Source organism: Sipha flava, unplaced genomic scaffold (assembly GCF_003268045.1).
Source record: "Sipha flava isolate LNK unplaced genomic scaffold, YSA_version1 181_pilon_pilon, whole genome shotgun sequence".
NCBI lineage: Eukaryota > Metazoa > Arthropoda > Insecta > Hemiptera > Aphididae > Sipha > Sipha flava.
In genome coordinates this window covers 235,076-262,752 of record NW_020272220.1, presented here as the reverse complement: position 1 = coordinate 262,752, position 27,677 = coordinate 235,076, and the positions used below count along the sequence as shown (strand labels likewise).

The 27,677-nt window shown below is 28.2% G+C and overlaps 4 protein-coding genes across 4 annotated transcripts; 2 read left to right on the top strand and 2 right to left on the bottom strand.

The window, feature by feature from the left end:
- Positions 1–451: 451 nt before the first annotated feature.
- On the bottom strand, positions 452–16,021 carry LOC112680881. Its single transcript, XM_025551104.1, has 6 exons — positions 15,956–16,021; positions 1,686–1,900; positions 1,507–1,602; positions 830–1,406; positions 589–767; positions 452–516 (listed from the first exon to the last, which is right to left on the bottom strand). Exons 2-6 carry the CDS (start codon positions 1,885–1,887, stop codon positions 452–454), a joined length of 1,119 nt encoding a protein of 372 aa, XP_025406889.1. The 5' UTR covers positions 1,888–1,900; positions 15,956–16,021.
- LOC112680880 lies at positions 14,437–15,669 on the top strand. Its single transcript, XM_025551103.1, has 3 exons — positions 14,437–14,556; positions 14,797–14,958; positions 15,463–15,669. The coding sequence occupies exons 1-3, from the start codon at positions 14,437–14,439 to the stop codon at positions 15,655–15,657; spliced, it is 477 nt and encodes a 158-aa protein (XP_025406888.1). The 3' UTR covers positions 15,658–15,669.
- On the top strand, positions 15,983–22,152 carry LOC112680864 (WD repeat-containing protein 63-like). The gene is made up of 12 exons (XM_025551087.1): positions 15,983–16,044; positions 16,546–16,820; positions 16,977–17,159; positions 17,249–17,383; positions 18,155–18,382; positions 19,437–19,566; positions 19,880–19,996; positions 20,065–20,195; positions 21,116–21,308; positions 21,415–21,477; positions 21,562–21,704; positions 21,804–22,152. The coding sequence occupies exons 2-12, from the start codon at positions 16,566–16,568 to the stop codon at positions 22,053–22,055; spliced, it is 1,830 nt and encodes a 609-aa protein (XP_025406872.1). The 5' UTR covers positions 15,983–16,044; positions 16,546–16,565; the 3' UTR covers positions 22,056–22,152.
- Positions 22,153–22,307: 155 nt separating this feature from the next.
- On the bottom strand, positions 22,308–27,520 carry LOC112680862 (separin). The gene is made up of 11 exons (XM_025551084.1): positions 26,602–27,520; positions 26,397–26,520; positions 25,534–25,770; positions 25,282–25,441; positions 25,031–25,149; positions 24,725–24,947; positions 24,534–24,661; positions 24,302–24,475; positions 24,073–24,240; positions 23,906–24,012; positions 22,308–22,534 (listed from the first exon to the last, which is right to left on the bottom strand). Exons 1-11 carry the CDS (start codon positions 27,047–27,049, stop codon positions 22,380–22,382), a joined length of 2,043 nt encoding a protein of 680 aa, XP_025406869.1. The 5' UTR covers positions 27,050–27,520; the 3' UTR covers positions 22,308–22,379.
- Between the last annotated feature and the right edge of the window lie 157 nt (positions 27,521–27,677).

The window sequence follows — 27,677 nt, the reverse complement described above, 5'->3', positions numbered from 1 at the left end:
CGGATTTTTGGCGGAAAAGGTACATGCCCCTTTTTCTATTTATTATCAACCTGATTTTTTTTTAATATACTTATTAGTTTTGACCGTCTTGGTTTGATCCTGTACTTGGACAGCAATCAATTCATTATGAACCGCGAGTTTATTATCCAATTTTCCGACGTTTTCTTCAGTGCATGTAGAATTATCGTTCCCCGTTAATTTTCCCTCACGATCAATTAGGGTAGTCATTGTAGTTGATAAGCAATTGATATTATGTTTAATGTTTTTCTCTGATTCGTTGGTCAATTGCGGCGGCTGAACTTTGTTGGCATCAATACTTCTGTGACCAATGCTATCAATGGCAGTGGCCATAAACAGCTTGTCTTCGATGCCAGCCGACGTGACAACACATAAACCATCAAATACCCCGTTATCTTTATACTCGTTTTCAATGGAATTGTTTTCTGACATTTTAATTTTTTTGATACATCAATGTAGCAGCTTTTCGTTTACCCTCTTTCTTCAGTAGACCCTCGACTAATCGATCGGTACAAAGGAACATTATTATTTTTTTCGAATAAGAGTAGAAATTTTAATTCAATCACTTACCCCTGACTGTGAACGATAGTACGGTACACTCTACCGAATAAGTAAAAGTTGTACTATCACCTTCTTCGAAAAACTTATACTCCGGTAGTCTCCAATTTCGGTACATACACAATTCTTGTAGTGCACATATTGGATCAGATTTTAAACGTGCATCTAATTTATTGTCTATGAATTTTTTTCTGAAAAGAATTATACATTTTTAAAAATGTTTATAATAGATTGGTTTCTTATATATATATACTTTTCATCGTTAACAGTAGTCTTAAATGTTGTGATTTGGTCCAGTTTTATGATGTTTTTTATGTCACTATGACCGGTGGATTTGGTGATCATTTTACGGCAGTTTTCTTCAGTGAAAATTATATCATTCTTCGTCGCATCTAGGTGATTCGATTCTACTTCGAGATCACTTGAGATAGTCTTTGTAAATGATACTTTATCGATACTAGCTTCGAAGATTTTCATTGGATTTTCGATTGTCTGAGTTTGTTGGACTTCGATAACATCAGAGGCTTTTTGGACAACGCCATCAACAACATCAACGAAAGCCAGATTTTCATTGAGTTCTGTTACATACAAATCGGAGAACTTATCACAGCATCTCGTGTCCACGTTTTCAGCCTTCTCCGATTTAGTTAATTTGGACGATGCCATTGGACATTGTTCACACTTTTCTGCTAATTTTGATACCAAATAATTTTTTTCATTCAACAACTCTTTGTTTTTTCTTTTCAGTGACTCAATTTCTTTGATAAACTTGTCCAATGTATATTGATAATGGTGATAAAAATTTGGTTGAACAATTTTCGATGAATTATCTAAAAGAACACGTTTGTGTGTTATTGTTTTACGTTACAATGTACATTGACTTACAGATTTCGATATATTATTAACTAAATCTATAATTTTGTTACATACCTCCAAATTCTGTTACTCTATTTTGGAGCTGCTCATATTTTTCCCTCAAATTTGAGAACTCGTTGTCCTTCAACTGAAGTTCCATTTGAAAATTAGCTGCAAAAGAATATTACACTGTTATAGTATATTAGAAATATATATTACTTCTGTAGTGTTCAGAGCTTGTAATAATCAGATACTTTTCATTTCGCTAATTTTTGATAATAATTGGTTAATAGTCGCCCCCTGAACCTCGATTTGCAATGCAAGCTGAGCCATAATTGTATTATGATTCGGAATCATTGCATCCGGTTTCATCGATTGTGATTTTTCTACGTTGTTCATACATCTATCATCTTCTTCTACACAGCTAACAGACCGAATGTAATTATTACTCATCATGAAATATATTAACCTATAAATTATAAAGTATATTAATTATTTATATAAGTATAGTTGCTTTAAGATTGTAATAATAATAAGAAATCAAACTGATTATGTATTATATTATGGTATGAAATTTTAAAGCAAGAAACCGTAGTCTTAAATTCCAAACGAAATTCAATATAGATCATAACAAACTAATATTGTTTACTAAACAACATTTATAAATTTATTAATTAGACGTTGTTATATCCAAATTGAACGTATTTCATTTGAACCAGCTAAAAATTAATTTTAATTTGATATTTTCCAAGTACAAAACTCCACGAAATATCCTGATACTACTTACTTCTTTGATCTTACGACTAATAATTACTAAAAAGTGAAATTTTTTCAATCGACACTTTGACCACAAATAAAGATAATAATTTTTTTTTTTCATGTATTAATAGTTTTCATATTATCATTATTCATTAAATATTACAAAAAAACATTTTGATATCGAAACTGTTCGTTTTGTTTAAATTTTAATCGAAAAACAAATGTTCTTATAATTACCATAATTTGTTTTAAAATTGTGTGTGCAAATAAAAAAATGTAATAAACATGATTTTATTTATTAATAATATTTGGTTATTATTAAAGCTATTTTAATTATTTGATTGTAATACCAAAGATGTATGAAAAAAATAATTTTGTAGGGCCCAAAATTGTAATTGCCTAGGGGCCCACACAGTGGCGCCGAACCCATATAGTAGGGGTGGCAACCACCACCAATTTTAAATGGGTGGGTAGGTGGTGGTCGGGGGGTCCTGTTATGCAGATGGGTAAATATTAAATACTTAACAAAAAATGTTGACGGGATAAGCCGTTGAGTGCCTCGATGTAATCGACGTGCGTTGCCTGTGTAGCCGCGCCTTAAATAGACCGCGTACAACGTCGGTCGACTACGTGTCGACGTCGGCCACCAGCGCAAGACCATAATTTTTACAGCCTATATTCATTTTTATTTATTATTTGATGAATAATAAATATAAAAAATTTATAAATCGTTTTGTTGAACTTATTTATTGAATATTATGAAATAAAATCTACTTAAAGTTCAATTGAATTTATATTAATTAGTAGGGCTAGGATTTATATGCAATAAAAAATGATTAAATATGCATTTGGCTTATTGAAAATATGCAAAAATATGCAATAAAAATATGCTTAAATAAACCAAATAAATATTATTTAAAAAACACGTTTTCTATAAATTTTTTTTAAATACCAATTAATAAAAATAAATATGTTAAACGCTTAATTATAAAAACATTTAAAAAATTCTAAAATCTTAAGATCTCTATAATATTAATTAATATAAAATTGATAAAGCTATTCGAATGAATTACATGAAACAATTACATCATGTTTTAAATTTTCAAAAATGAACGATCTTCTGTTTGACCTAAGTATGTTTTTATACTTGCTAAAATTCCGTTTGACATCACACGACGTTATTTTTGCATATCTAAATTTTGTAACTTCCCCAGGAGATAGATTTGGAAAATCTTCATCTACATTGTTGCCATTTAAAATATTACGCATCGTAGACAAAGCTTTTAGCCCGATATTTTTTTCTAACACTTTTTTATATTTTTTGTCGATTTTTTCAGCGATCGGTCCTTTGTTTTGGCCAAGTTTAGATTTGGTGTTTTCAACGATTTCCAAATTCTCATCGAGTAAAAGTGATGCATTTTCTAATTTCAAAATAGATTGAGTGATAAAGTCAAAGTTACTTTTTATATAAGCTAAATCATTTTGTATAGTTCTATTTTCAAATAAAGCTATAGCATTCTTTATGGATTTTGCAGTATTTTCGTCTAAAGACAAAAGCACCGATTTCATGGAATTAAAATTATCAGCATAATATGATGTGGCTTCTAGCCAAGTTCCCCATCGGGTAAGTATTGGCTGTGGAGGTAAAGGTAATTCTAGAAATAATTCTCGAAATTTTAACACACGACTCGGAGCTTTTAAAAATACTTTTTTCACACAACTTATCATATTATCGATATTCGGATACTCAAGTTTTATTGTTTCACACACCCTATGTAAACCATAGGCTACACATGTCACATGTATCATATTTGGAAATAATACAGTTAATGTATAAGCCGTTTTAACCATGTATGGTGCAGCGTCAGTTAAAAATAAAAAAACTTTATTATATTTAATGTCGTTGGGCCAAAGTATATTTAAAGCATCGTGAAATAATTTCCCAACTGTTTGATAATTGCACTTTGAAAATTCCTCGCAAGTCAATAAATACGACTTAGAACATTTATCTTCATGCATAAGATCAACTACAACGTTAGCTACCTAACGTACCTTCCTTCGACGTCTGTAGTTTCATCAATTGAAACATAAATGGAGCCCTCACCAATTTCTTTACGAATACGGTCAATTAGTTCATTGTAAAGAACTGATACACATTTTTTTCGTAATGTAGATTGATCCGGAATATGTTTACCAGTATACTTTAGCAAAAATGTATTAAAAGTTGTATTATGCAATTTCCATAAAGGGATATCAGAAGCTAAAAATGCACGACATAAATCGAGCGAAAATTCTGAGTTCTGATCTTCAAATGAGTCTTTAATAAATATTTATTTCATTTTTTCTTTTCTTGTTGAATTACTGAGGTGTTTTGCTGTACTTAAATGCTGAGTAACTTGAAAGCGCTTATTTGATGATACTGCCTGGTCACAAATATTACAATATAGTGTTTTACCATCGGTTTTAAAAACTGTACTAGAAAACTCTTCGACATACTGTCGAAGTTTTGCACTGGTACTTTGTATTTTTGGCATTTTATAATTTAATGTAGGTATTAGGTAAGTACGTAACGAAACCAATACAATTCGCAAACAACACGGCAACGTATCATTACACACAATATACTACGATCACTGTCAAACACAAACTAACTTTTAGCTGTATGCTTTTATTTAGTAAGCGTACGAATTGTGACAGTAAGATAAGATAAAATTAAATTTGGGTATTTTTGTACTGCGATAAAATGAATTGTAATGAAATATACTATAAAACATGCACTTTTTGTGTTTTTATAGTCGAAATGTATAAAAATATTCATTTTGTTCAAAATATGCAAAAATATGTATTTTGTCCAAAATATGCAAAAATATGACAAATAAAAATACCACAATTTACCTCAGCTAGAGCTAATTCATGGACATTAATTACAAAATAAGTAATCAGAAGTTGCAAAAAATATATACCAATGCATATAAATCCTAGCCCTATTAATTAGTTATATCTATTTGTAAAATTACACAATTTTCGCTGTTAAAAAACTATATTTATATAAAATTATATGTAATAAGAAATTTACAGAGTAAAATCATAGATTTAATAGGTGCTGTTAATTTCATTGAAAAAGTGTTATTTAATATTAAAGAACTGAGAAATGACAGTAAATTTGAATTAATTGTTTTAGAAAAAGACGAATTTATTGAATCGAAAAAAGATAATCTTTTGTTTACACCTTTAGTTCATTATAGAGTAAGACGCATTAAAAAAATGCCTGGTGAAATTGCATTTGATGAAGAATTTGCTGATCCAGTTCAGAATTTTAAAATAAAATCATATTATGTCATGTTGGATATTGTTTCTACACAGATTCAGGAACGATTCAATGAAAGTTCAATACCATTACTTAAAGATATTTCTCTTTTTCAACAAAAACGTTTAAAAGATGTATTAAATAATGCTTCAAGCCTGCCTGTGGATGTATTCCAAGGATTTGAAAATATATATGGAAAATTTGTGTCTGCCATAGATCTAAGACGAGAATATGTTCAATTTGCAAATGTATATTTTAATTTTGAAAAATTCATAAAACTTTCAAAAAGAATTCATAATGTCTCAGATAATATTTTTCTTGAAGATTAGTTTACTATTCCATCATTCAACATTTCATTAATTAAATCATCAGGCATAGTGGTGAATGACAATAGTACAATATTATAATATTTAGATACGAATATCACATCAGAAATAAATAAATCGTAAAATAAAAACCAACCAATAACTATAACAAAATTGCGTTGAACGATAACGCATCAACGCGAAAAGCAATGACGATTACGATAATTAAAAAGAAAAATAAATACGAATGCGAGACACGTCTCATAGCGCAATGATAATCACCACTCAATAACCTATTCCCCCTGCACATCGTGCCTTGAAAAACGAGAGGCTGCAACACGTCGTCTCATAATATTAATTTTTATATCTGTATTTGGATGTTTATAGAATTAACCATTACGCCACAACGGACGACAGCTCGCGTGCACGGTCAACTAATCTATTTGAAGAATACTATTATAATACGGTATGGCACAAAAGTAAAACCATTGATTATAGAAGTAATGATAAGTAATCAATAATTGATTGTAGAATCACTAATAGATTATCATAATCTGCAATATCTTATCACATCTAAAGATGATATTAATAGGATTATTGGAGTATTGCAAAACAACCAAATGTCACATACTACAAACGAAACAAACGATGAGTTTCAAATTAATTGATTAGAAGAAGCTATGGAAGTGCTACAAAATGATGCAAATATGCTAATATACTGGATAAAATTAGAATTAACACAGTTACACGATCTGACATTCAAACTACGAATAAACAAAAAATTAGTTTTAAAATCAAAGAAAATCCTGCAGATATAATAAGACAATTGTACGTAACTAAAATGAAGCTACCAGATTCTACACTATTTATACTTTCTACAAGAAAACATTGTTCATTTTTAAATAATGTAATATTAGTTTTATTATCTTCAGATAACATTCGTTTGAAATCAATTGATTCTGTTTATTGTAAACCATAAACTAAAACAAAGCTATGACAAATCTGTCGAAACTTGATGATGATAGTTCGCGGACAGTTGGTCTTTAAAAATATTTAAATGTGAAGTTAAACTTTAAAATTATGTTACAAAGAAATATTGATGTATCAAGTGGTTTGATTAACGAAGTTATAGGAACAGTTAAAAATATAATTATTGGAATTGATGGCAAGCCTCAACAAATTCAAGTGATCTTTAACGAAAAAATGTATCATCTTAAACCTGTTACAACAAGTTTGAACTTTTTCACGGATCATTCGTATTCAGAAAACAATTTCCCATAACGGTCGCTTTGGAATTACTATTCACAAAATTATGTCGTTGGAAAATTGTATTGTAGATGTTGCTACAATTTTCTTGTGATCAAACATATGTATACACGTAAAAGATATAATATGGAAAAAAGCATCAAATATTCAGGTCCATAACATTCAAATATTCCATCACTTGTTACCAATTTAAATATTTTAGGGTTTTTAAATTTGGATGCGGTTTATTGTTATGCAAATGCATCTTTGCAAGTAATTTTCAATTGTACTCACATACTAAATATCTTGATTAATTCTTTAGAAGACAATGTATTAAAAAAACTTACATACTTATATACATCACAAGTATGTCAACTAAGTGTATCTAGTATAAGAAATCAGATTGGTCATCCTTACGTTAACATAGAACAGCAAGATGCTTCTGAGTTTATTAGTGTACTCATTACTTTATACGAACCCTTACACAATTCTTTGCTTCATCAACTTCAAACGATATTAAAATACTCTAGGTGTAAAAAGAGTAGAGTATATATTTCAAATAATTATATAATTCAACTTAATGTACCGAAAATATATAAAAATTGTCACAATGCATTTCATGTTGAATGACCTGTCTAAAGATGTTACAATAGAAAATATAACTTGTAGTGCTTCTAATACTATTTCAAACCATACACAGACAACAAACATACTCAATACTCATGAATATTTGTATTTTCAAATTCAACTTTGGAGTGTGTGAATACAAAAATTACAAATCTTCATATAAATTCATTAGCCACCATAACATATTACGGTTGATAGTAAATGTTATACTTTAAGCTCGATCATTTGCCATCATGGTCAACCTATGACTGAAGCTCATTATACATCAATAATAAAACATCAAAATAAATGGGCAAGATGTAACGATACATCTGTACAGTTTGAACGGTGACCTCGTCGTGCTAAAGACTTGTATAATAATAATGGAAAAAAAATAAAAAATAATACGTATAATAATGTACTAGTATATTATTCAATATGATAATTTATAAAAAATAATGATACCCCAAAAAAAAAACACTCCGACATCTCCGTGTAAAAAAACGCTAAGTAAAAAATAAAAAAATAATAAAAATGCTATAAAATGTTTGATAAAAGGTGGAATCTAAGTAAATAGTTTAACGTGTAAAATGTATATGTCAGTAATTAATTAAAATTTAATAAAATTGATTATTTTTATTAATTTATAATATGAATATTAATTATTTTAATTAAAATTGATCCAAATTTAGTTTACTTGGCTGGAAGATTCAATCTAAGAAATGTCTAGAAAAGTTTTTGTAATAGATAATGCAGGACCCATCAAAATAAATAAAATTGTTTCCGGCCAAATAAACTAAATTTGGATTAGTTTTAGTTAAAATAGTTCATATTATACGATTATATATTATTTCGTAATTTAATATAAATAACCAATTTTTATAAAATTTGAATTAATTAACTGATAGATACATTTTAAACGTTAGACCATTTACTTAAATTCCACCTTATATCACACATTTCATAGCATTTTTTTTTTAATTTTTTTTTTTTTTTTTACACGGAGTTGATGGAGTGTTTCTATTATTGGAAAACTGGTTCTGCCATCGCGCCGGTGCATTGGTGATTAACAGCACGAGATTAATATGGCCCGGCATGGCATATTAGAAGAGGATTTAGAGCGGGATAATTACACACACTAGTGATCATTTATTTCGTACACACTCTCATGGAGTTCACGCACGCGTGTAACAAATTGCCTGTATTCAACCCTTTAAAAACTACGCGGATTCTATCCATGCCGGGCCATATTAATCTCGTGCTGTTAATCACCAATTCACCGGCGCGATGGCAGAACCAGTTTTCCAATAATAGATATCACAGAATTGCTTATTTTATAATATATTAAAAATATAATAAAATAGTAACTTCTTTGTATTTTAGCTATACTATAGACCAAACACGAATGAATTACTACTGCCGATTTCTAATATTTTCATTTTCATTTACAAAATTACCTATGTCTTATCTTTGAGAGTTTATTTATAAGTTTTAGAATTATGACAATATTTAGCCCAGTTCCATTTAGCTATAGTACAGGGATGGCAAACCTTTTGAACACTGCGTGCCCAAAATTCCATTTTTTTTTTTTATAGAGCGTGCCATGAAAAAAATATTAAAAATATTATATTTTGTTATATTATAATTTGACTGTATAATTAATGTATTAGTATAAAAAGGTTAGTTTAGGTACATAATAATAATAATAAATAATAAATAATAATAATAATTATAATAATATTGCTTTGTTAATTATTTATATTATATTATAGGTCCTATAATATAATATATTATATAATATATAATAGTAAAAATTTTCGCCTGCCCGCAAAATCTTTTCGCGTGTCATGGATTTGCCATCCCTGTTATTGTATAATATAAAATAAACAGATTGATAACAATGCGGGCACTATGATTAGCGGCAACGATTAGCGGAAGGTTACTTCCACACGCGCATGCAAAGTCAAACTACACTGTTGTGAGGAATATGATTTGGTTATATTTTTTTCGAAAAGAATCAATTTTTTGCCAATCAGACTGGTTTCCTTGGTCATCGGATAAAACTTCTAAAAACATAGTTAAATTAGTCATGAAGTTTACTTGAAATCAACTTTTTTATATTTTCAAATTATTTTATCAATTTCATATTATTCACATTATAAATTTATTATTATTTGATTTTAAAATAAAATTTTTAAGGGTATAAAAATAATAATTCAAAAAAGTAAAAAAGTCGTTTTCAAGTCAACTTCATGACGAATTTAAATATGTTTTTATGAGTCTTACCCGATCATTAGGCAGATCAGTGCAATTGGCAGAATATAGGTATATTATGATAGAAAACTTAACCCGGATCAAATCCCCTTAATGGAATATTATTTAAATAAAGCCCGAACGAGGCGAATGTAAAATCACCCAACAGAAAGCAAAGTTTACAACTATGTTGCGGGGTTATCGCAGTGTGTCAAATGGTCCTGAAACGTTTCCGTTGGTCGTACGAGATTTCTTATGCCGCGGTCTATGGCCTCCGTCACAACATCTCTTATTTCCCACAAAGTCCACGAGATTCCACCGGGACTGGTTGTCTGCTGGGTTGTACGCGCGACCGCCAACTCCACCGTGGGCGACGCATGTTCGGAATTATGAAACGACCTCCGAATGCAGGGCGCAATGCTCAGTAGCAGTTTGGACGAGCCCGTTGACTGCTGCCGGATATCAGACCATTTCGAGAAATTCAGTTTCGTCAAAAATGGGAATCTGGACTCTATAAGTAGAAGATAATTTATGTACACACACGCGAGTCATATTGATCATGCACTGAACTCAAAAACTGTCCTGGGTTCCAGTATACCACAGGGATAGGGGAATATAATTATTATAATACTCAAAATCCGGTCCTATTAGTAAAAATATTACTATAACTTAAATGATAGCATAAATAAAATTATGCGCTGACAGATGGACGAATAAAGACGAAACAGGTTAATACTCCAATTTCACCAATACGAGGGTTATCTCAGTGGTGAATATATGGATTTTATAGTTTATAGTTAAAACTTAATTTAATTTATACATATTACTATTCTTCAAAATTTTCAAACTCTGTTTCTGGCCAAATAAATTATTATTTCTTATTATTATATATTCAAATTTCAATAACAACATAATGAGTTCAAAAATGAAATTTATTTTGCATATTTTCTCAAATTATTAAATACTATAATATTATACATTATTATATAGCTGTTAAAAGAAACTTATTGCGATATATATATATATATATAAATTAGTTGAAGAGAGTCATTTGAGATATTTATTTTCATACGAATATATTATGCTATATTACTTGGTATAATACCATTATACCGGTAACATAATATATAATATAATATATGTTATTTTTAAATATGTATCAAAAAATACTACGGAATACATTTTAAACATTTTTATTTAGAACCCTATAATACCGGAACCCGAACCATTTATTAAAATAATTGAGAACAGGAGTACCAGTCCTTGCTTTAATATTGGTTTTTGGATTAATAAAAATACAACTTCAATGAAATTTATTTAATATTAAATTAATTTATCTGATAAAAAAAAAATTGAACACGGTGTAGAAAGGGCAATGTTTTCATTTTTCGTGTTTTTTTTTCAACATTTTCACGCCCCCCTGAAATTTTGTGACGCCTCCCTAGGGGGCGCGCCCCCAGGTTGAGAAACACTAAATCATTTATTTGATTCGATTCAGAAAATCAACAACCCACTTTTTGGCTGCTCACTTAAAGATCTCACTTTAATAAATTAAAAAAAATGGTTTTTATTCCGAATTTATTTTTAAGTGTATGACGTGCAACAAATTAAAAGTCATAACAACCGAATGTAATAATTCTTCGTCGGTGTGCACAGTGCTCGAATTGGGAAAAATTAAGTAGAGGATTTCAGTCCAACGATTTGAAAACTGCGTTCCATGTGCGCAATTATTTAACACAGACCCGTGGGGGGTTTTGTCCCTGACCCCCCTTCCGCCAACCTTACATATATTTTGAATGCCACTTTTCAGCTAAACTAAAATTTAAATTCCAAGTAGAATATATTTTGATAGCAATACCAACATCCTACATGTTACAATAGAAAATAAAAATAAAATAATAATTAACATAATTGTAGGCGATCAGGCAGTCTCATGAATAAATAATACAGGGTGCGGCAGTAAAATCCGACGACTTGAAAAAATAAAAAAAAATAGAAATTTTTTTTTTATTAATTTTTCACCAAACAAATAAAAAGTACACAAGTGGAATTTTATGTTATATATTTAAAAACTTCATTTTTTTAACTTCATTTTAACGTTGTGAAGTGTTTCCAAGGTTATGTTGTTGATTTCAAGGCAAATTTGCTCCTTCAAGGCAAAAATAGTCTTTGGTGGGTTGTTTTCGAACACCTTGGATTTCACATAACCCCAAAAAAAAAAAAAAATCAGGAGCCGTCAAGTCCGATGAACGAGTTAGGCGTGGGAAGCTTCGGTGTCAGACTCTCACAATGTGTGGCTAACCAAGTAAGGCATTTGCCCGACACAATCTTTAAAAAATTAAGTTTTTAAATATATAACATAAAATTCCACTTGTGTACTTTTTATTTGTTCGGTGAAAAATTAATAAAAAAAATGTTTTCTAATTTTTTTTTATTTTTTAAAATCGTCGGATTTTACTGCTGCACCTGTATAATCATATATTTGATTTTTGTTTTTATTTATTTTTACCATTGATTATAGAATAGAAAAAATAACACTTGAGCTCTTTTTATAAATTTAAAACATTTATTTACCCGATTTAATTATCCAAATTTCTCTTCTTTCATCATTGGGAAAACGGAAAAAACTTAAGTTTGGAAATGTTTTCTTCGACTTTCCACAAGTTAAAAATTGGCACTTGTTACCAGACATTTTTAAAATTACTCACAAGACGTAAAAGTAATAAAAAATAAAGTACCTAACAAACAACAATAAGGCAAAATACTTAGAATATAAAACAAGCAAGACCTTTTTTCATTGACAAGTGACACCTGCAGAGAAGAATACTTACGTGAAGACTAATCGTAATTCGTATGTTCACAGAGTAAACAGTAAAATATTGACGAAATAATGATAATAAAATAATAATCGCTAATTTTATCGGTTATAATGGGAATAAATATAATGGTACTTCAATTTTTCATTTTACATGAAAATAATTCTATAAATAGAACGACGGTATTTTTCGCCGACCCTGCGTGATTGCCTTCCCGTCTTCATGACTATCTATGAGAGAGGTACCACCTCCTTGCATCCCAGCGACGCCAGCGCTCCATAGCGGTTGCATCCTACGAGTAGTCGCCAAATATTAACATTGCGTTGACTATCTATCTATTCTATAATCAATGGTAAAACTATGATAAATATTGAAATATATATTATATAAAAATAAATAAAATATAATAAAGCAAAATTATAAATCTGTATTAAAAGTGGGTAGACATTGTCTCCTATGACGCTTCGCCACTGGTTATCAGAATCACGATACAAAAACTAAATTATTCACCGATGGATTTGTCATGGAATAAATATTGTTTTTTGTGAAAACGGATAAAATTCAATAATAATATCCATATATCGATAATTAGCTATGGGGTATAATAAATAACAATACATCCGCAGTTAGGTCAACGGTTTGGTTGCGAACGCCTGATCAATATAATATGAAACTAATAAATTCGACCAGTATCGATCATATATAATCTAATAATATTATATAACAGTATCGAACTCCCAGTATGTAAAAATTTAATGCATCTTTGACATTCATCTATAAGAGTCAAATTAGTGATATCTTACTTCTTTGCATACATGGTCATTTTCTGTGTAGTCAATCTTAAAGATTTCTTATAAGCCATTAATTATGTAGATTTAAAAAAAAACCAATGCAAACATAACTAATTAAAGGAACAAATGCATCGATCTACTTTAAAACTATTATTCTAGCGTGATATAGTGAGTACACAATATTTAACGATTTATTATGTGAGGTCTTATGAGATATATATATATATATATATATATATTTATATATACATGGTCATCATCAAATAATTAATTATAATGAATATTAATAATAATAATAATAATATTAATAATTTTAACGGAAACAGTTGATGCTGCAATTTAGATATTTTACTTGAAATGTTGTTTTAGTGCTTTTCTGACAAGAAATACATTGTACGCAACTGAATTTTTAGGGTCGTAGAGAATATGAAGAGCTTGTATACAAAGCCGTATCGAGTCATTTTTTATCCTGAAGCAGAACTGAAGCAATGCGACCCCTAATTTGTAGGGTTGTCATACTAACAGCTTTTAATATGCATAATACGATTAGGAAAAATTGTAACTAGGTTTCTAGTAAAACAAGAATTTTTTGTAACAAAATTTGTAATGATGTCGATTAATTTTTTATGTCTCACGAAATTCTAAGAACGAAAGTTTCATTTATATTTTCAAATTAAAACCCATTACTACATGCATCTTATTATTATATTTCAATATCTTTAATTATTTTTAACTTAAAATACTTATTTATTTTCTTTTTTTTTCTCACTTCCAATTTTTTAGTTGTTAAAAGTATTATTATATTCTGTATATAAAAGAATAGTCCTGTTAAATGTTAAATAAATAAATAATAAAATTGTTATTTTAAATTTATTTATTTATTTATTTTTTTTTTTTTTTGTTAAAGTTAAATAACAATAAATATGGATCCTGAGCTGAAAAAAAAGGTGGAACAGTCAATATTTCCTACTCCAGGTTCTTGGAAATCCAGAGGTAGTGAAAAAGAAATTGCAGACATGGAGTCAGTACTAACACGTAAAAAGGTGAATAAAATATATACGTTTGCCATTATACAATAAATTGCCTGGTAAAATGTGTTTATATAAATCGTAGAGTCACATATTAATATAAATTTTTTTTACGAACAGCCAACGTAATATGTATTATCAAAGTTTTGAATTATTTTTTTCTTTGTTAAGTTCAAGTAAATCACACATTGCGTAAAATAACAGAATAAAGAAGTTATTATTAAGAATAAAAAAAATATTATTATAAATCCATAGATAACCTGTAAATGGGAACTTTCCAAAGAGAGGCTTCAAAGAAAAGCAAAGTTTGATCATTCAAATTCAAAATCAATGAAAAATCAATACGTGAGCTTAGAACCACTTCCTAAAGAAAAATTTGAGTGTATTAATGTATTAATAAGGGATGCAAGCGTTCAAGTAATTTATTTATTTACTTCAAATACTATATCCGTTTTAATGTATTTAAACATTGATTTCAATTCTTTCATACATCATAGTAAATACAAAGTAGTATACTTAAATAACAAATAATACGTATCAGTTTAAATATTATAATATGAGATTTTAATATTAAAATAATTTAACAAATATTTAATTAAAACTTTAATATTTAATAAATAATTGTTGTGTTAAATTATAAACTATTATATAATATATAAGTATAAAATTATTAATTCATAAATTAAAATGTATAAATTATATCTTAATATCTTTAGTAAAAATAATAAATTATAGTTTAAGTTCCAATAAGTACAAAAATATAATATAAAATAATTTTTATTTCGGAGAAATTATACAGCATTGTTAGCTACATAAATAATTCGTCCATATGTTTCTGTAATAAAATAATGTCGAATTTACAATGATAAGCCAGTTAATAAAATACAAAAGAAATAGAAAATGTATTTATTTATTTTATAGACTACAGGAAAAATGGCCAATATGGAAACACAAACTGATGTACAAATCAAAGTTAATAATTGTATTGAGTCCATTGCTGTAAAAGAAGAATTATTTCAGTTGCAAAGTCTTCCTAATTTAAATGATAAGCTAAAGGATTTTTTAAAAAAACATGTACCCAAGTACTTATATACTGCGTTATCTATACCTATATAAGAATCGTAAATTATTTTTAAATTATACTACAATAAGCTCACACGCCACTCTAAACTCTCCGATGGTTGTAGAACTTGATTTTGTATTGCTACAATTCAAATGTTTCTTATTTAATATCTTAGCACCCATATTTTAGTTATTACACATTTATTGAATACTTACTAAAGACTGTTAATTAAAATTAATTTTTTACATTTAGTTTAATAGAGCAGCTGCAATCTAATATGTTGTACGATTTATTGCGTAATGATTATAAAGAATTAAAAAATAAAAATAAAAATTCAATTTCTAAACTTACTAAAGACATAAAATCGATTCACTTTTATAAGACTCCAGCGTCTAAAAAACAATCTGTGTCTTGCCACACTTGGCATCCTACTATACCAGGTGTGAACTAAATCAATAAGCTTATAAATTAACATATTATCAAGTATAATATATTTAGACCATAGGTTCTTAACCGGAGTTCCATGGCTATGAGGTTTTTTTAAATAGGCCAAAAATAAATTTGTTTGGATAGCATTTTTAAGATAATAATAATTGTTGAAAGACTTGAAAGCCACTTGAAAGATAACAATGTTTTTAAATATAAAACTTAGATTACGATAATCTTATATGCCATATAAAGTTATCATAATAGTAAAATAATATAACATGATAATACAATCTAACGAGCATTTCATTTTAACACGGAAACCTATCACTTTTGTTGACCCGTCGTCGTATAATAAAAATTATATTTATTTATTTATATATATGTATTTTTTTTGAAGGGGGGATCCGTGATTATAATTTATGTTTTAAAGGGGTCCATGGCCAATAAAAGGTTAAGAATCTATGATTTAGATGGTTAGTAAAATTTCCTTTGTGTACTCGAAAAATACTCAGGTGTTTTTGCAATATCCTACATGGCGAATAGTAATGCGGTAAAAAAAACTATTAACCTTGATTCAGTTGAAGTAGTTATCGAATCAAACATCAAATATATGGATTGCTTTTGTGATATTGACAACAAAAAGTTATCGCACAAGAAGAAAAATACTAAAAAAATTAAAGTTATTGAAAACTATGACGATTCTATGATTAAACAAGCAAATACTCCACAGTTATCAGACGAATATTTCGTCAATATTTGGTCGATTGATGATAAGATGTTTCCAAAGGTATTTAAATAGGTGTTGATTTAAAATATGTTTTATAAATATATTAGTTATTTATATACATGTTGATTGATATATGTTATATTATATTGTGTAACAATTAACATATATTTTACGTTCTATGAAAATAACATTTTTCTATAACTCGCTTGTTTTTAGTTGACATTGTCAAGTCCCGAAGAAGTATGTTGTGTTAAATTTAACCCTAGAAATGGTAACACCGTCGTTGGAGGGTTAATGAATGGACAGATATGCATATGGGACATTAGTGGAAAACTGGATAAGATGGATTCGAATAATTTTATAATGTCAAATAATGAAAAAAAGCACCACAGGCATCTTGTAAAATTTATCTTAATTCAATTGTATCTTATGTTCTTACTATGTTATTCCGATAACAGATGAAATCATTTTTTTTTTTTTTTTTATAGTGGATACACATGCAACAAATGTTGACATTCGTAGAATCAGTTGGTACTAAAATCAGAGCAACAGCACTAAGTGCCGTTTTTGAATCACATGATTCAATGGTGACTGAAATTCAATGGATTCATCCTATGAACGAAGTTAGTTAAATTGAAATATACAATAATAGCACAATAATATACGTAATTGTAAGTATAAAAACTGCAAAATTACATTGCATTGAAGTTCGATACACTCATAACTTGACTACTTATTCGACTATTGTACATACTTCTGTGGTTATAAATAACCGTTTAAATTAAAAACCTGAAAGATATTCTGATTTTTACTCAGAATCTTAATTATATTAATTTTTTCGTAATTATCTTTATTAAAAATAAACCAATTTTAACAATTACTATTTTCATATGGATGTAAATTCATATTAGTTAATCATTAAAATATCACACAAATATTAACAACATATTTTGAAGCATATAAGAATACTAAAAATTCTACTAATAAAAGTTTTAAGTATGACAATAACAGGTACGTATTTTTATTTGTATTTTTGTTGAGTGGTGGGTAAGAGAGATCGTCCCCTACAAAGATCGTATTTAAGTGACCACGAATTAAGATATATAGTATACACTATTTAATTGCACAATTTTTAAGCCCTAATAATGTAGAAAATTAATCTCCCCTCCCCCCCTCAAAAAAAAAATAAAATTAAAAAAATAAGCACCTATTTACGTGCCTGGACAACAAATTTTTATTTAATTATCAACCATGAGACACGATATTATCTGATATATTACCATATGTACAGTATAGATATTAGGTACACTATGAGCTTAATAAAAGTGTAAAATTATATTTTAAAGTTTTAGTAGGTACATCAAAATACATAGAATAAATAGAAGTTTTTTTAGGTAACATCATTGGGTAAATTAGTGGCTGTGAAAGAAGAACAATTTTCAGATCAATTTTTTTCTGCTTCCTCGGACGGTACTATAAAACTTTGGGACTTGAAATCAACACCTATGCCCGAATCAGAGAAAAAGATTCCAAAGAACACTCGTTTTCCGCATCCAGCTAAGTTGGACAGTCATAAATCGTGGTTAAGAATTTACAACAACCGTCTTAAGCCTTTGTATACGGTTAGTGTTGCGTATATATGTTATAGCTAGTATCCGAAATTTAATTTAAATTATATGGCCAACACTATTAAGTCATTAGTCGAAATCGGTTGTTAATTTAACAATATTACACATTGCTATATTACATAACTTATTCATTTTATTGAATAGTGTCAATGAATATTTGAACTAATATACTGGGCGACATAAATGTCGTATAGTAAATACTTTTTGCTGCCTAAAAAATGATATATTTAATTACTGAGCGGCAACAATGTTTTGGCAAAATTAAGATATTAGTAATTATTTTATAATTTTATTTTGTAGTGATTTATTACACTTGATTTTGTTATTTGTTTATAATTTTGTTTGATGATTTGAAGTTAAAAAACTCGGACAGGATAGTGTAATTTTACTGTATTAGATTTGAATGCAATGATTGCATTCGATAAAAAACGATTCTGAGCGGACGAGGGAATCTTTTTACTTAATTTTATTTGTTTCTATATTGATAAATAAAGCGTTTTAAGAATAGCTTAAGAACGATTTATATCAATATATAATTTATATAATTATAATTAGGAAATATCATAAAAACGAAAAAAAATATAAAATAAAAGAAAAAGCTCGAAATTCGCTTAAATGTTTTGAAAATTTTACCATGTCTAGGTAGGGATAATATAAATAAATAACTCAAATTTCAAGTTTTATAAATGAGTTAACCGAATTACAACAAAAAAAACTTTCGAAGTTAAAATGTCTATAAATAACTCAAAAATGGCTAAAATTTTCCGAAATTAGCCTTAAAACCGTAAGAAGAAAATCTAAAATACAACAAAAAAGATCTCTTGTCATTTTTAATTTGAAGCAATATTTCTGGTAGATAGAATATAACTAAAAATAGTTCCTATCCTCTAATGCGATTAATGTAAGATTCTGAAACTCGACGATATTGTGTCACAAAAAACTGTTCGATCACAAATATTTCTTACGTATGTGCAGAAATGGAACTTTAACATTAGACTATGAAAATCCATTTATATTTATTTGCTTTTTCTGTTTGTATATATTTTAGTTAAAAATCGTGCACCCAGAGACTGACATGTGCATTCCTATTACCGCAATGTCTTTTGAGATTCCTTTAATGCAGTATGTGAATACTTCCAATCAGCCATTAATTATTGGAACGCGGCAATTCGAATACGGTAAAAATATTTGTAAATATCAACACAATATAGTCTCATCACAGTATTCCCATTACACATGATACGTAAACACGTATCAAATGGAAGTCCCTAAAAATTTTTTTCTCAATATTTATATGACTATAATTAATTTAATTAAATAACAACAACACAAAATTAAAAAATATTCATAAAAGCAAAAAAAAAAAAAAAAAATAACAAAACAGACAATTTTAAATTTTTGGTTTAAAAAGCCCCGGTACATCGCACCCCTACACATCTGCTTAATCTGACACTGGATGTAGGTACCTTATGGGAAAATGTTTTGTTACAGCACCAATAGCACCGAGTGAACCAAACCGCATTTTTGTCGTTGGTAATATTTTTGGCCAGGTCGGAGTTGTCACTTGGAATGGTTACGATAAATACGAGCCGGATCATAACAAAGAAAGTATGTTACGTATACATGATATTTGATATATCGATAATAATACATTTGTAAAAATGATAAATTTACAGAATGTAAAAATATTTGGTGGGGACATGTACACGAGGGACCAATTACCTGCATAATTAGAAATGTCTTTTATCCAGACATACATTTGGTCAGCGGTGGACACGTGGTGTCCATTTGGAGTGTAAACTACGAAGTAAATTTTAACAGTACATCATTATAAAAATAAAATACATAAATAATATGCATGCATTGTTTACGTTACTCAGTTTTTATAGATGTATTTAAACACTAGAATATTATCATAAAATATTGGTTATAATTTATTCCCCATTTTAAATACTTCAATCACATAATATCTTACCTACTTTGGGCGTGGATTCAGAGGGGCTAGTTGGCCGTATTAAAATGTTTCATTTAATTTGTTGATTTTGTTGATTATTAAATTGCAATATTTTTGTAGTATTATTACAACATTGTAAGTTACAAATTACTCTTTAATAATAAAAAATAAATATATTGTTCTTAACAATATTATTATCTATTATCAGCGACGAAAATCGCTAGCCGATAGCTTAGGACTTGTCCTAAAAATAATAACATTTTAATTTTGTTTGCAAATATTTATATCTTCCATATATCTGATTGTCTGGAATATATCTATATTTTTTACTTATGTTAATCAGCACTATACCTAATAATAAAATTGTTACCTATGTTGAGTGTTGATGGTCGATAGTATACTTTAACGTTTTAAATTTCAATATTTATATTTTTGTGAAAATTTCAAAATGTATTTTATAAGAAAAAGATTAATTTTAAATTGCAATCAACAATAATTGAATAAAGAAATTCAATGCAGTTAATGAAAAGAAGTTTACATTAAAAAATATAAGGAATCGCATTATTTACTAATTCATATATATATATTGTTTATTTTATATAAGAAAATAAGTAAATCGGTATTTACTAGTATCAGAATAAGTATACTTATATAACCCGCCCTCCCGTTGATGTAGTTGGATCTGCGTCTGGCCTACTTACAATTTCGGCATTTATTAAACGAACAATTCAAAATAATTTTATCCATTTAAGTTAATGTTTTACCTACTTAAGGATGGCCCAATTTGGTGGAAGCGATTCACAGATATTCCAAACAGCGTACTTTGGTCCAATAATCACCCAGCGGAATTTCGAGTATCTTTCAACACGAGCGGCGTTCTACAGTTTTGGAACTTCATGAAATATTATAACATGCCTTATTATGAGTTGAATGACATTTATGTAACTAATGACAGATTCAAAGGAAGTAAGCTCTTTTAATAATATATTATATACTGAATAAATTTATTTTTCACTTTTATCTACAATTTTATTGGGCCTTAATTGTTACATTATGTTGCATTTAATCGCAGCATTATCAACTCCAAATCCATCAGTACATTACATCAAAGTGGAAGAACTACAATACTCACAAGGTATAAGTGAAGTACTTGATTACAAGATAAATGAGACTATCGCCTTCTCGGATACTAACGGGATGATCTCTGTAATCACTGTAGACACAACAGTACCAAAAAAAGATGAAATCGAAGAAGTGGGCAACTTATTTCGGAAAGTCGTAGATGCGAGACACGAAGTGGATATGTGGAATAAAAACTATATAGAATTATTAAAAGAAAATGACATCAAAAACGCAAAAAAAGTAGTTTTTTTAATTTGATATTGTTATTATTTTTCCTTGTATTATAGATAACTAATTTTCTATTCATAAAAATAGATATATAAAATTTTTTATGTATAGATGCTGGATAATGAATCAAAAAAATGTGCTGACACGGAAGAAATGAAACAAATATTAGATGACTTAGACAGTTTTGAAGTGGACTATGAAAATGAAAAAGAAAAACTTATTAATTGGATTCAAAACAATCCTGTGAAGGAGCTAGAGTGGGAAAAAATAATTGAGCTTGAGGCAGTTGAAGATGAAGACTTTAAAAATAATATTTTAAAAATTTCAACAATGAAAAAATTAGTAGCCAAATATAACAAATAGATGTTAGTAATGTGTTTACTAATAGAAATAATTTTGACAGGAAAAAAGGATTATATATTACATAGGATTATATTACTAAGAACAGCATTTTTGTAAATATCAGATTAAATTTTTTAAAACAGTATTTTAATTTTAAATAATTACATTTATTATACATAATAAATATTGAAAGAATATAACTAACCAAATTTAAATTTAATTAATTTGTATTGAAAAATAAACATTTTAAACTATAATACGTAAAATACACATAAAAAGTATAAACAAATTCTAACAAAATTATACATTTCAATAATTATGAATTAATAATAATTTGGTTCAGTATCACTCTTCAGTCATAATAACTGGTATACCTCGAGCAATTAAAGCAGCATAGTTAAAAAAGCTTCTGGTGGTTTTTCTGGCAATTGCTAATGTACGCAAAAGTTCTCTTTCCTTATGATAATCGACATGATCCAAAAATTCTTTAGGCCATAATTCTGAAACATTATTATTTGAATAAAGTTTAAAGACATTTTGTTTAAATATTTTTAAAAATACAGTATTTTGAGTTAACCATAGATAACAGAGAAAACTGAACTAAATCAATTGCCAATTTTTAATTATTATAATTATTTTTTCGCATTTGAATACATAAAAAAATCAATAACAGTACATTAGAAATCTATTGATAATACCAAATATTAGAATTTATATGTCAAATAATGATTTGAAAACAATATATTTAAACTTGAAATAAATTGATTCAACATTTATAGTATATATATATAATTAGCCAATATTATATACCTATACGTATAAAAATAGATTTCTGTCTATTTGTATATCCTTTATGCATTCCTAAACAGCTGGACCGATTGCGACAAAATTTGGTACAGAGATATATTAGACATATAAGCAAAAGATAGCCTCAGTTAAAAATAATAGGTCCAACCCCAGGAGGTGCTCAGACATTTTGAGATTTACAATGGACATTTTTGTTTATAGATAGTTGCTATTAGTTCCAATAATAATAATAATTAGTGTGAAAGAAATTATTATCCCTGAAATTGTTATTATTTTTCATTATAAATATCATTCAATTGAATAATTGAATTGTAAAAATTTTTTCGATAAAACAAATAAAATTACATAATGATAAACTAAATTAAATATTGTTGTAAGATTATTATGTAGTATACTTTAACCGTTATCTATCTATATGTATAAAAATATACTGCTAGCATAATCACAAATAATTAATTTAACACACAGTTTGAGACATATAAGAGGTTGAATTCTTAACGGGCTACGAAGTGCGAGAGTTCAGCTAATATATATTACATAATATAGATACAAGCACTAATAATCATTGTCTCATTTCTAAGTTGATCAATCATTATAAAGCATTAGAAGTACCTTTAGGTAGAGTTTAGGGTGAGTACTAAATTATGTCATTTTAAAGAAAAACATTATAAAGCATACAATTGTTCTAAGTTAAGTTTTTACACAGATAATTCAGGTAGAATTCTACCAGTCCTGGTAGATATATGAAAGAGCAAGTATTGTACATTTTGTTGGTGTTATACATCATTCCAGTAAGAATAAATTAAGTAATTAGAGTTATAATAATAATAATAATAATAATAAATAATTAGTTAAAAATGTTTTTCTGGAAAATAAAGATTAGAAATACTAAAACTTACCCCTTTAAAATTTACTTACAGATAAAATAAAATGTCAAACTAAAATTTACTCCAAAAAAGGATAATATAAAATAAATAATTCTTAACATAAAAATATTATACAATTGTATAATAACCAATTTTATCCCAGATTAAATTATAATTTTTTTTTTTTTTGTGACTTACTTTGAAGATCAATTGGATTTCCAGGTAACCAAACATTGAGCATAGCTCTAGCTAAATTGTCAGCATCTAAACTTGTTACATTCCACAACATGCCAATGACACTAGGGCTTAACATTTATATAAATCAATGGTTAATCAAATAAAAATGTTATGTTTTAAATTAATACCAGCCAGCTTTCAAATATCCATAAGAAGCACCCACAAAATTAGCTCTTCCTCCTCTATCAGTGTGTTTAGCACTTGAACATCCAAATAACATTGGTATACAATGGAGATCTAACTTATCTAATTCCAAACTGTGCAAATACTGTGTTCCATTACCATGGCCACAATACCTAAAATAAGACAAAGTATATTAGATAAACATATTAGTAATACTATCACACAATTACTTACAATAAAATATCATTTTGTTTTAATAATGAACTGAACTGTTCTGAAGTAGGCTCTTTACTTAGTATACCTTTCCAACAAACATCTCTTTCTTTTAAGAAGTTTGACATTCTTTTTTCCGCATTTGATAATGTTTTATCTGGATTTAATACATAATACCCTTGGTTTTTAATTTTCCTGAAAATTTATTTCAAAATTGTATACTTATCATAATAAAATATTTTTATAATATTACATTAAACCATTTTGAATAGAATTTTTGTGTTTGGTGTATAGTCTATGTGCTATGTGTATAGATGATATACGAGAAACTGGATGCCTTTTCAAACATGGTATTGTTTCCCATGGTAGACATTCTAAGTGCTTTGAAATAAATTATTAATAAATCAGTATAATTCCTTACAATAATATTTTATAGTATTATACCTCATCCAATACAAGTAAAATAGGATGTCTTTTTTTTAAAATTAAATTTGAATTATTGAATCTATAGTTATTAATAGCAAGTTCAAATTGGTTCTTTTCTTCAGTCAAACAGTTTACTTCACAAATGAGATTATGTATATCAACTTCACTCAGTTGAACAGCAGCATTAGTTATTTGATACAAAATCATTCTATCTCGGGTACTTATAGTTATGTTATTTTGTCTAAAAGAATATATAAATGTAGAGGTATATAAAATTAAATGTATGTAAATAAACTAAATAACATAATAAAATAAAAGACTAACTCTATGACAGTATCGATAACATCATAGACACTAGACCATAAGTTTTCATCTACAAAGTTTCCTAATAACATACAAATCCAGTGTTTCAGCCAACCAGAATGAATTTCTTGAGAAATTACCTATATTATACATTGTTAATAATTACAATGAGAATATTAAAATAGAGAAATAAATTAGTTATTCTGATACAAGTAGATATAAATGACAGATTATGTATCACAAAAATAATACAGTAATAATAAATGATTTACTTCAATTGACTGAGACGCCGAATCTCTTAAAGAACGAAGAGTAGCTTGATTCTTATTTTCTCGGTCATTTGTATCTTCTAAATTTTTTTTTAGTACTTCAAAGATAGTCTTCTGTCCCGAGCAAGATTTTGGTTTATTTACTTTTATAGTCAGAGGTACACTTAGGATATATATATATATATATAAAAACTTTTAGTACTAATATAAAATATAATAATAATCAATAAATTTTAAGTTTCAATTATTTCTTACATATTTTTATATTTTTCACCACATTGGTATCTAGTGATGAAAAGTTCAGAAATTTCGGTAGGTTTATCTGTAGGTCTAGGAGTAACTATTTCTTTAGGGTTATAACTTCTAGAAATTTGTATTAATGTCCATTCAGATGGCATTTTTTTTAAACGCTCAATAAGACCAAGGTATCCTTTGGAAACATACTCAGAGTCTAATGATAAACAATCATCAAGTTCTTTTTCGCAGGAGGCACTATAATATAATAATAATAAATAATAATAATGAGTTTAATAAGAGGCAAGCAGTTAAGTAAAAATGTCTTGAGTATACATCAATTATAAGTAAAAAGGGCGAGTGGGATTAATTTCTATACTAACATCCTATTTTTTTTTGTTTATGAGCAATAAGATTAGCTAACAAAATAAAGATCTTAATTTAAAATAAAAAAAAAATACAATTTAAGACTATTGCAGTAATTTGCTGCAGCGAAATGGCTTTTAAAACTATATTACAGTGCAATAAAATTAAAAATAGATGTGTAAAATGTATAAGTAATAATCGTTCATAATAAACGTGATAACAAGGAAATATGTTTAGTATATTTAATTTCTATGGAAAAAACGGTCAACATTTGTTAATACTGTTTATAGTATAGCTGGTATACCCATATACCTGCGTATCAAAAATTATATTATAAGTATATGCATCAACTAAAAGATTGAGAAGACATTATACTTATACAATGTATACCCGCATATACAGTCCACTACCACTGGTGGCAAGATAATGTGAACACAGAAACATAGTTATTAATTTAGTAACAATTCAAAAATAATTCAGTTACACTTCTAGTACTAACACTATCGTTAAGAACTCACTCAGGATTCACCGTTAACGTTAGTTTCGACCGAATTCCTCCACCATGTGCCTCAGATAGATAGTAGGCCACAGATTCGTAACGTTTCAAACGATAGCTAATATAAGCAGCAGCTTTGTTTGTATCTATATAAAAATAACATGTTAAACTCAGAAGAAAAGGAAAATGATTAACGGACAAGCGATTAATATATATGGAGCACTTACTTTCGTAAACAGGAAATGGAATTAGAGGCATTAATTTGATTTGCGCTAAACTTTCTTCGATCTCGGTCAGAACAGACCGGCACACATCGTCTGTTTTGCTCATGGCGACGTGTGACTTGTGAAGCAAAAAGAAAAGTAGAATCGGACGCGTGGATGCACAGAGTTCGATTAGGCCACTCGGTGTCGAGATTTCGAACAGAACAGATAGTAAATTATACTTAAAAAAAAAACAATTTCGTTCACCTACGATTTCGAACGCTGTAACGAGTAACAATAATGAAGACGCGGGCACCTGCGTCCAATAGGAAACCAACGCGCGCGTTATCATTACTGCAGCTGTGCGATAAGATCGTTTTATGATAAGACTGTAAACAAGAATAGCAACGAGACTGCTGGTCAACCAGTCGGCTAACCCTGTATGAATTTCCATTGAATTCTTCGAATACATGAATTGGAATTTATATGATTGGCTCTTGTTTCGGCGAATACATGTTTAATTTTAAAACAGCTTTTGATCGTTTATCTGATGGCCGCTGTAGTTGACGTTATATTATCATCCCGAGCGCTACCAAGACTATAATTGTCGACTGATCCAGGATTGATTTGTAGTGAGGTCCGTGCAATAGACCTTATTCTAAAACGTTTGCCAATGGATCACATTATATAGTTCTATTCCTTGATCAATGGTACTGCTTGGTGTACGGTTATGATGATTCAGCATGGGAACACGACCCGATGATTACGGATTCACGTTTCAGAAAATACCACGGACTATTGTCATAGGCGTGCCCTGACTTCAACTTCCGGTTGAGCCTGAATACAATTAGTGCCCCAATATTTAGATAGTACCCCTAATTTTTCTCTAACACTTCAACATGGATTCTGTTGTAAATTAAAAACAATGTAGTATTTATATCTATACATAGAATCAAGTATTATATTGCTAATTTTTAGACGTATATTTTTGAAGTTAAAATTAAAACTTTAAATTCTTTAAAATCAAATTATATAAATACAATAAATTGATTTCCACGAACATATTAAAATATACATAGACATGGTAAGTTTAAATTTTA

Coding starts and splice junctions, on each gene's coding strand:
- LOC112680881 (XM_025551104.1), bottom strand. CDS start 1,887: ATGATGAGTAATAATTACATTCGGTCTGTTAGCTGTGTAGAAGAAGAT. Junction 1,603..1,685: donor AAAAATTAGCGAAATGAAAA/GTATCTGATTAT, acceptor ATTCTTTTGCAG/CTAATTTTCAAATGGAACTT. Junction 517..588: donor ACTATCGTTCACAGTCAGGG/GTAAGTGATTGA, acceptor CCGATCGATTAG/TCGAGGGTCTACTGAAGAAA.
- LOC112680880 (XM_025551103.1), top strand. CDS start 14,437: ATGGATCCTGAGCTGAAAAAAAAGGTGGAACAGTCAATATTTCCTACT. Junction 14,557..14,796: donor CAGTACTAACACGTAAAAAG/GTGAATAAAATA, acceptor ATAAATCCATAG/ATAACCTGTAAATGGGAACT. Junction 14,959..15,462: donor TAAGGGATGCAAGCGTTCAA/GTAATTTATTTA, acceptor TTTATTTTATAG/ACTACAGGAAAAATGGCCAA.
- LOC112680864 (XM_025551087.1), top strand. CDS start 16,566: ATGGCGAATAGTAATGCGGTAAAAAAAACTATTAACCTTGATTCAGTT. Junction 17,160..17,248: donor AAAAGCACCACAGGCATCTT/GTAAAATTTATC, acceptor TTTTTTTTATAG/TGGATACACATGCAACAAAT. Junction 21,705..21,803: donor ACATCAAAAACGCAAAAAAA/GTAGTTTTTTTA, acceptor TTTTATGTATAG/ATGCTGGATAATGAATCAAA.
- LOC112680862 (XM_025551084.1), bottom strand. CDS start 27,049: ATGTATTCGAAGAATTCAATGGAAATTCATACAGGGTTAGCCGACTGG. Junction 24,948..25,030: donor GTTATCGATACTGTCATAGA/GTTAGTCTTTTA, acceptor ATATTCTTTTAG/ACAAAATAACATAACTATAA. Junction 24,662..24,724: donor TTTTACTTGTATTGGATGAG/GTATAATACTAT, acceptor TTTATTTCAAAG/CACTTAGAATGTCTACCATG.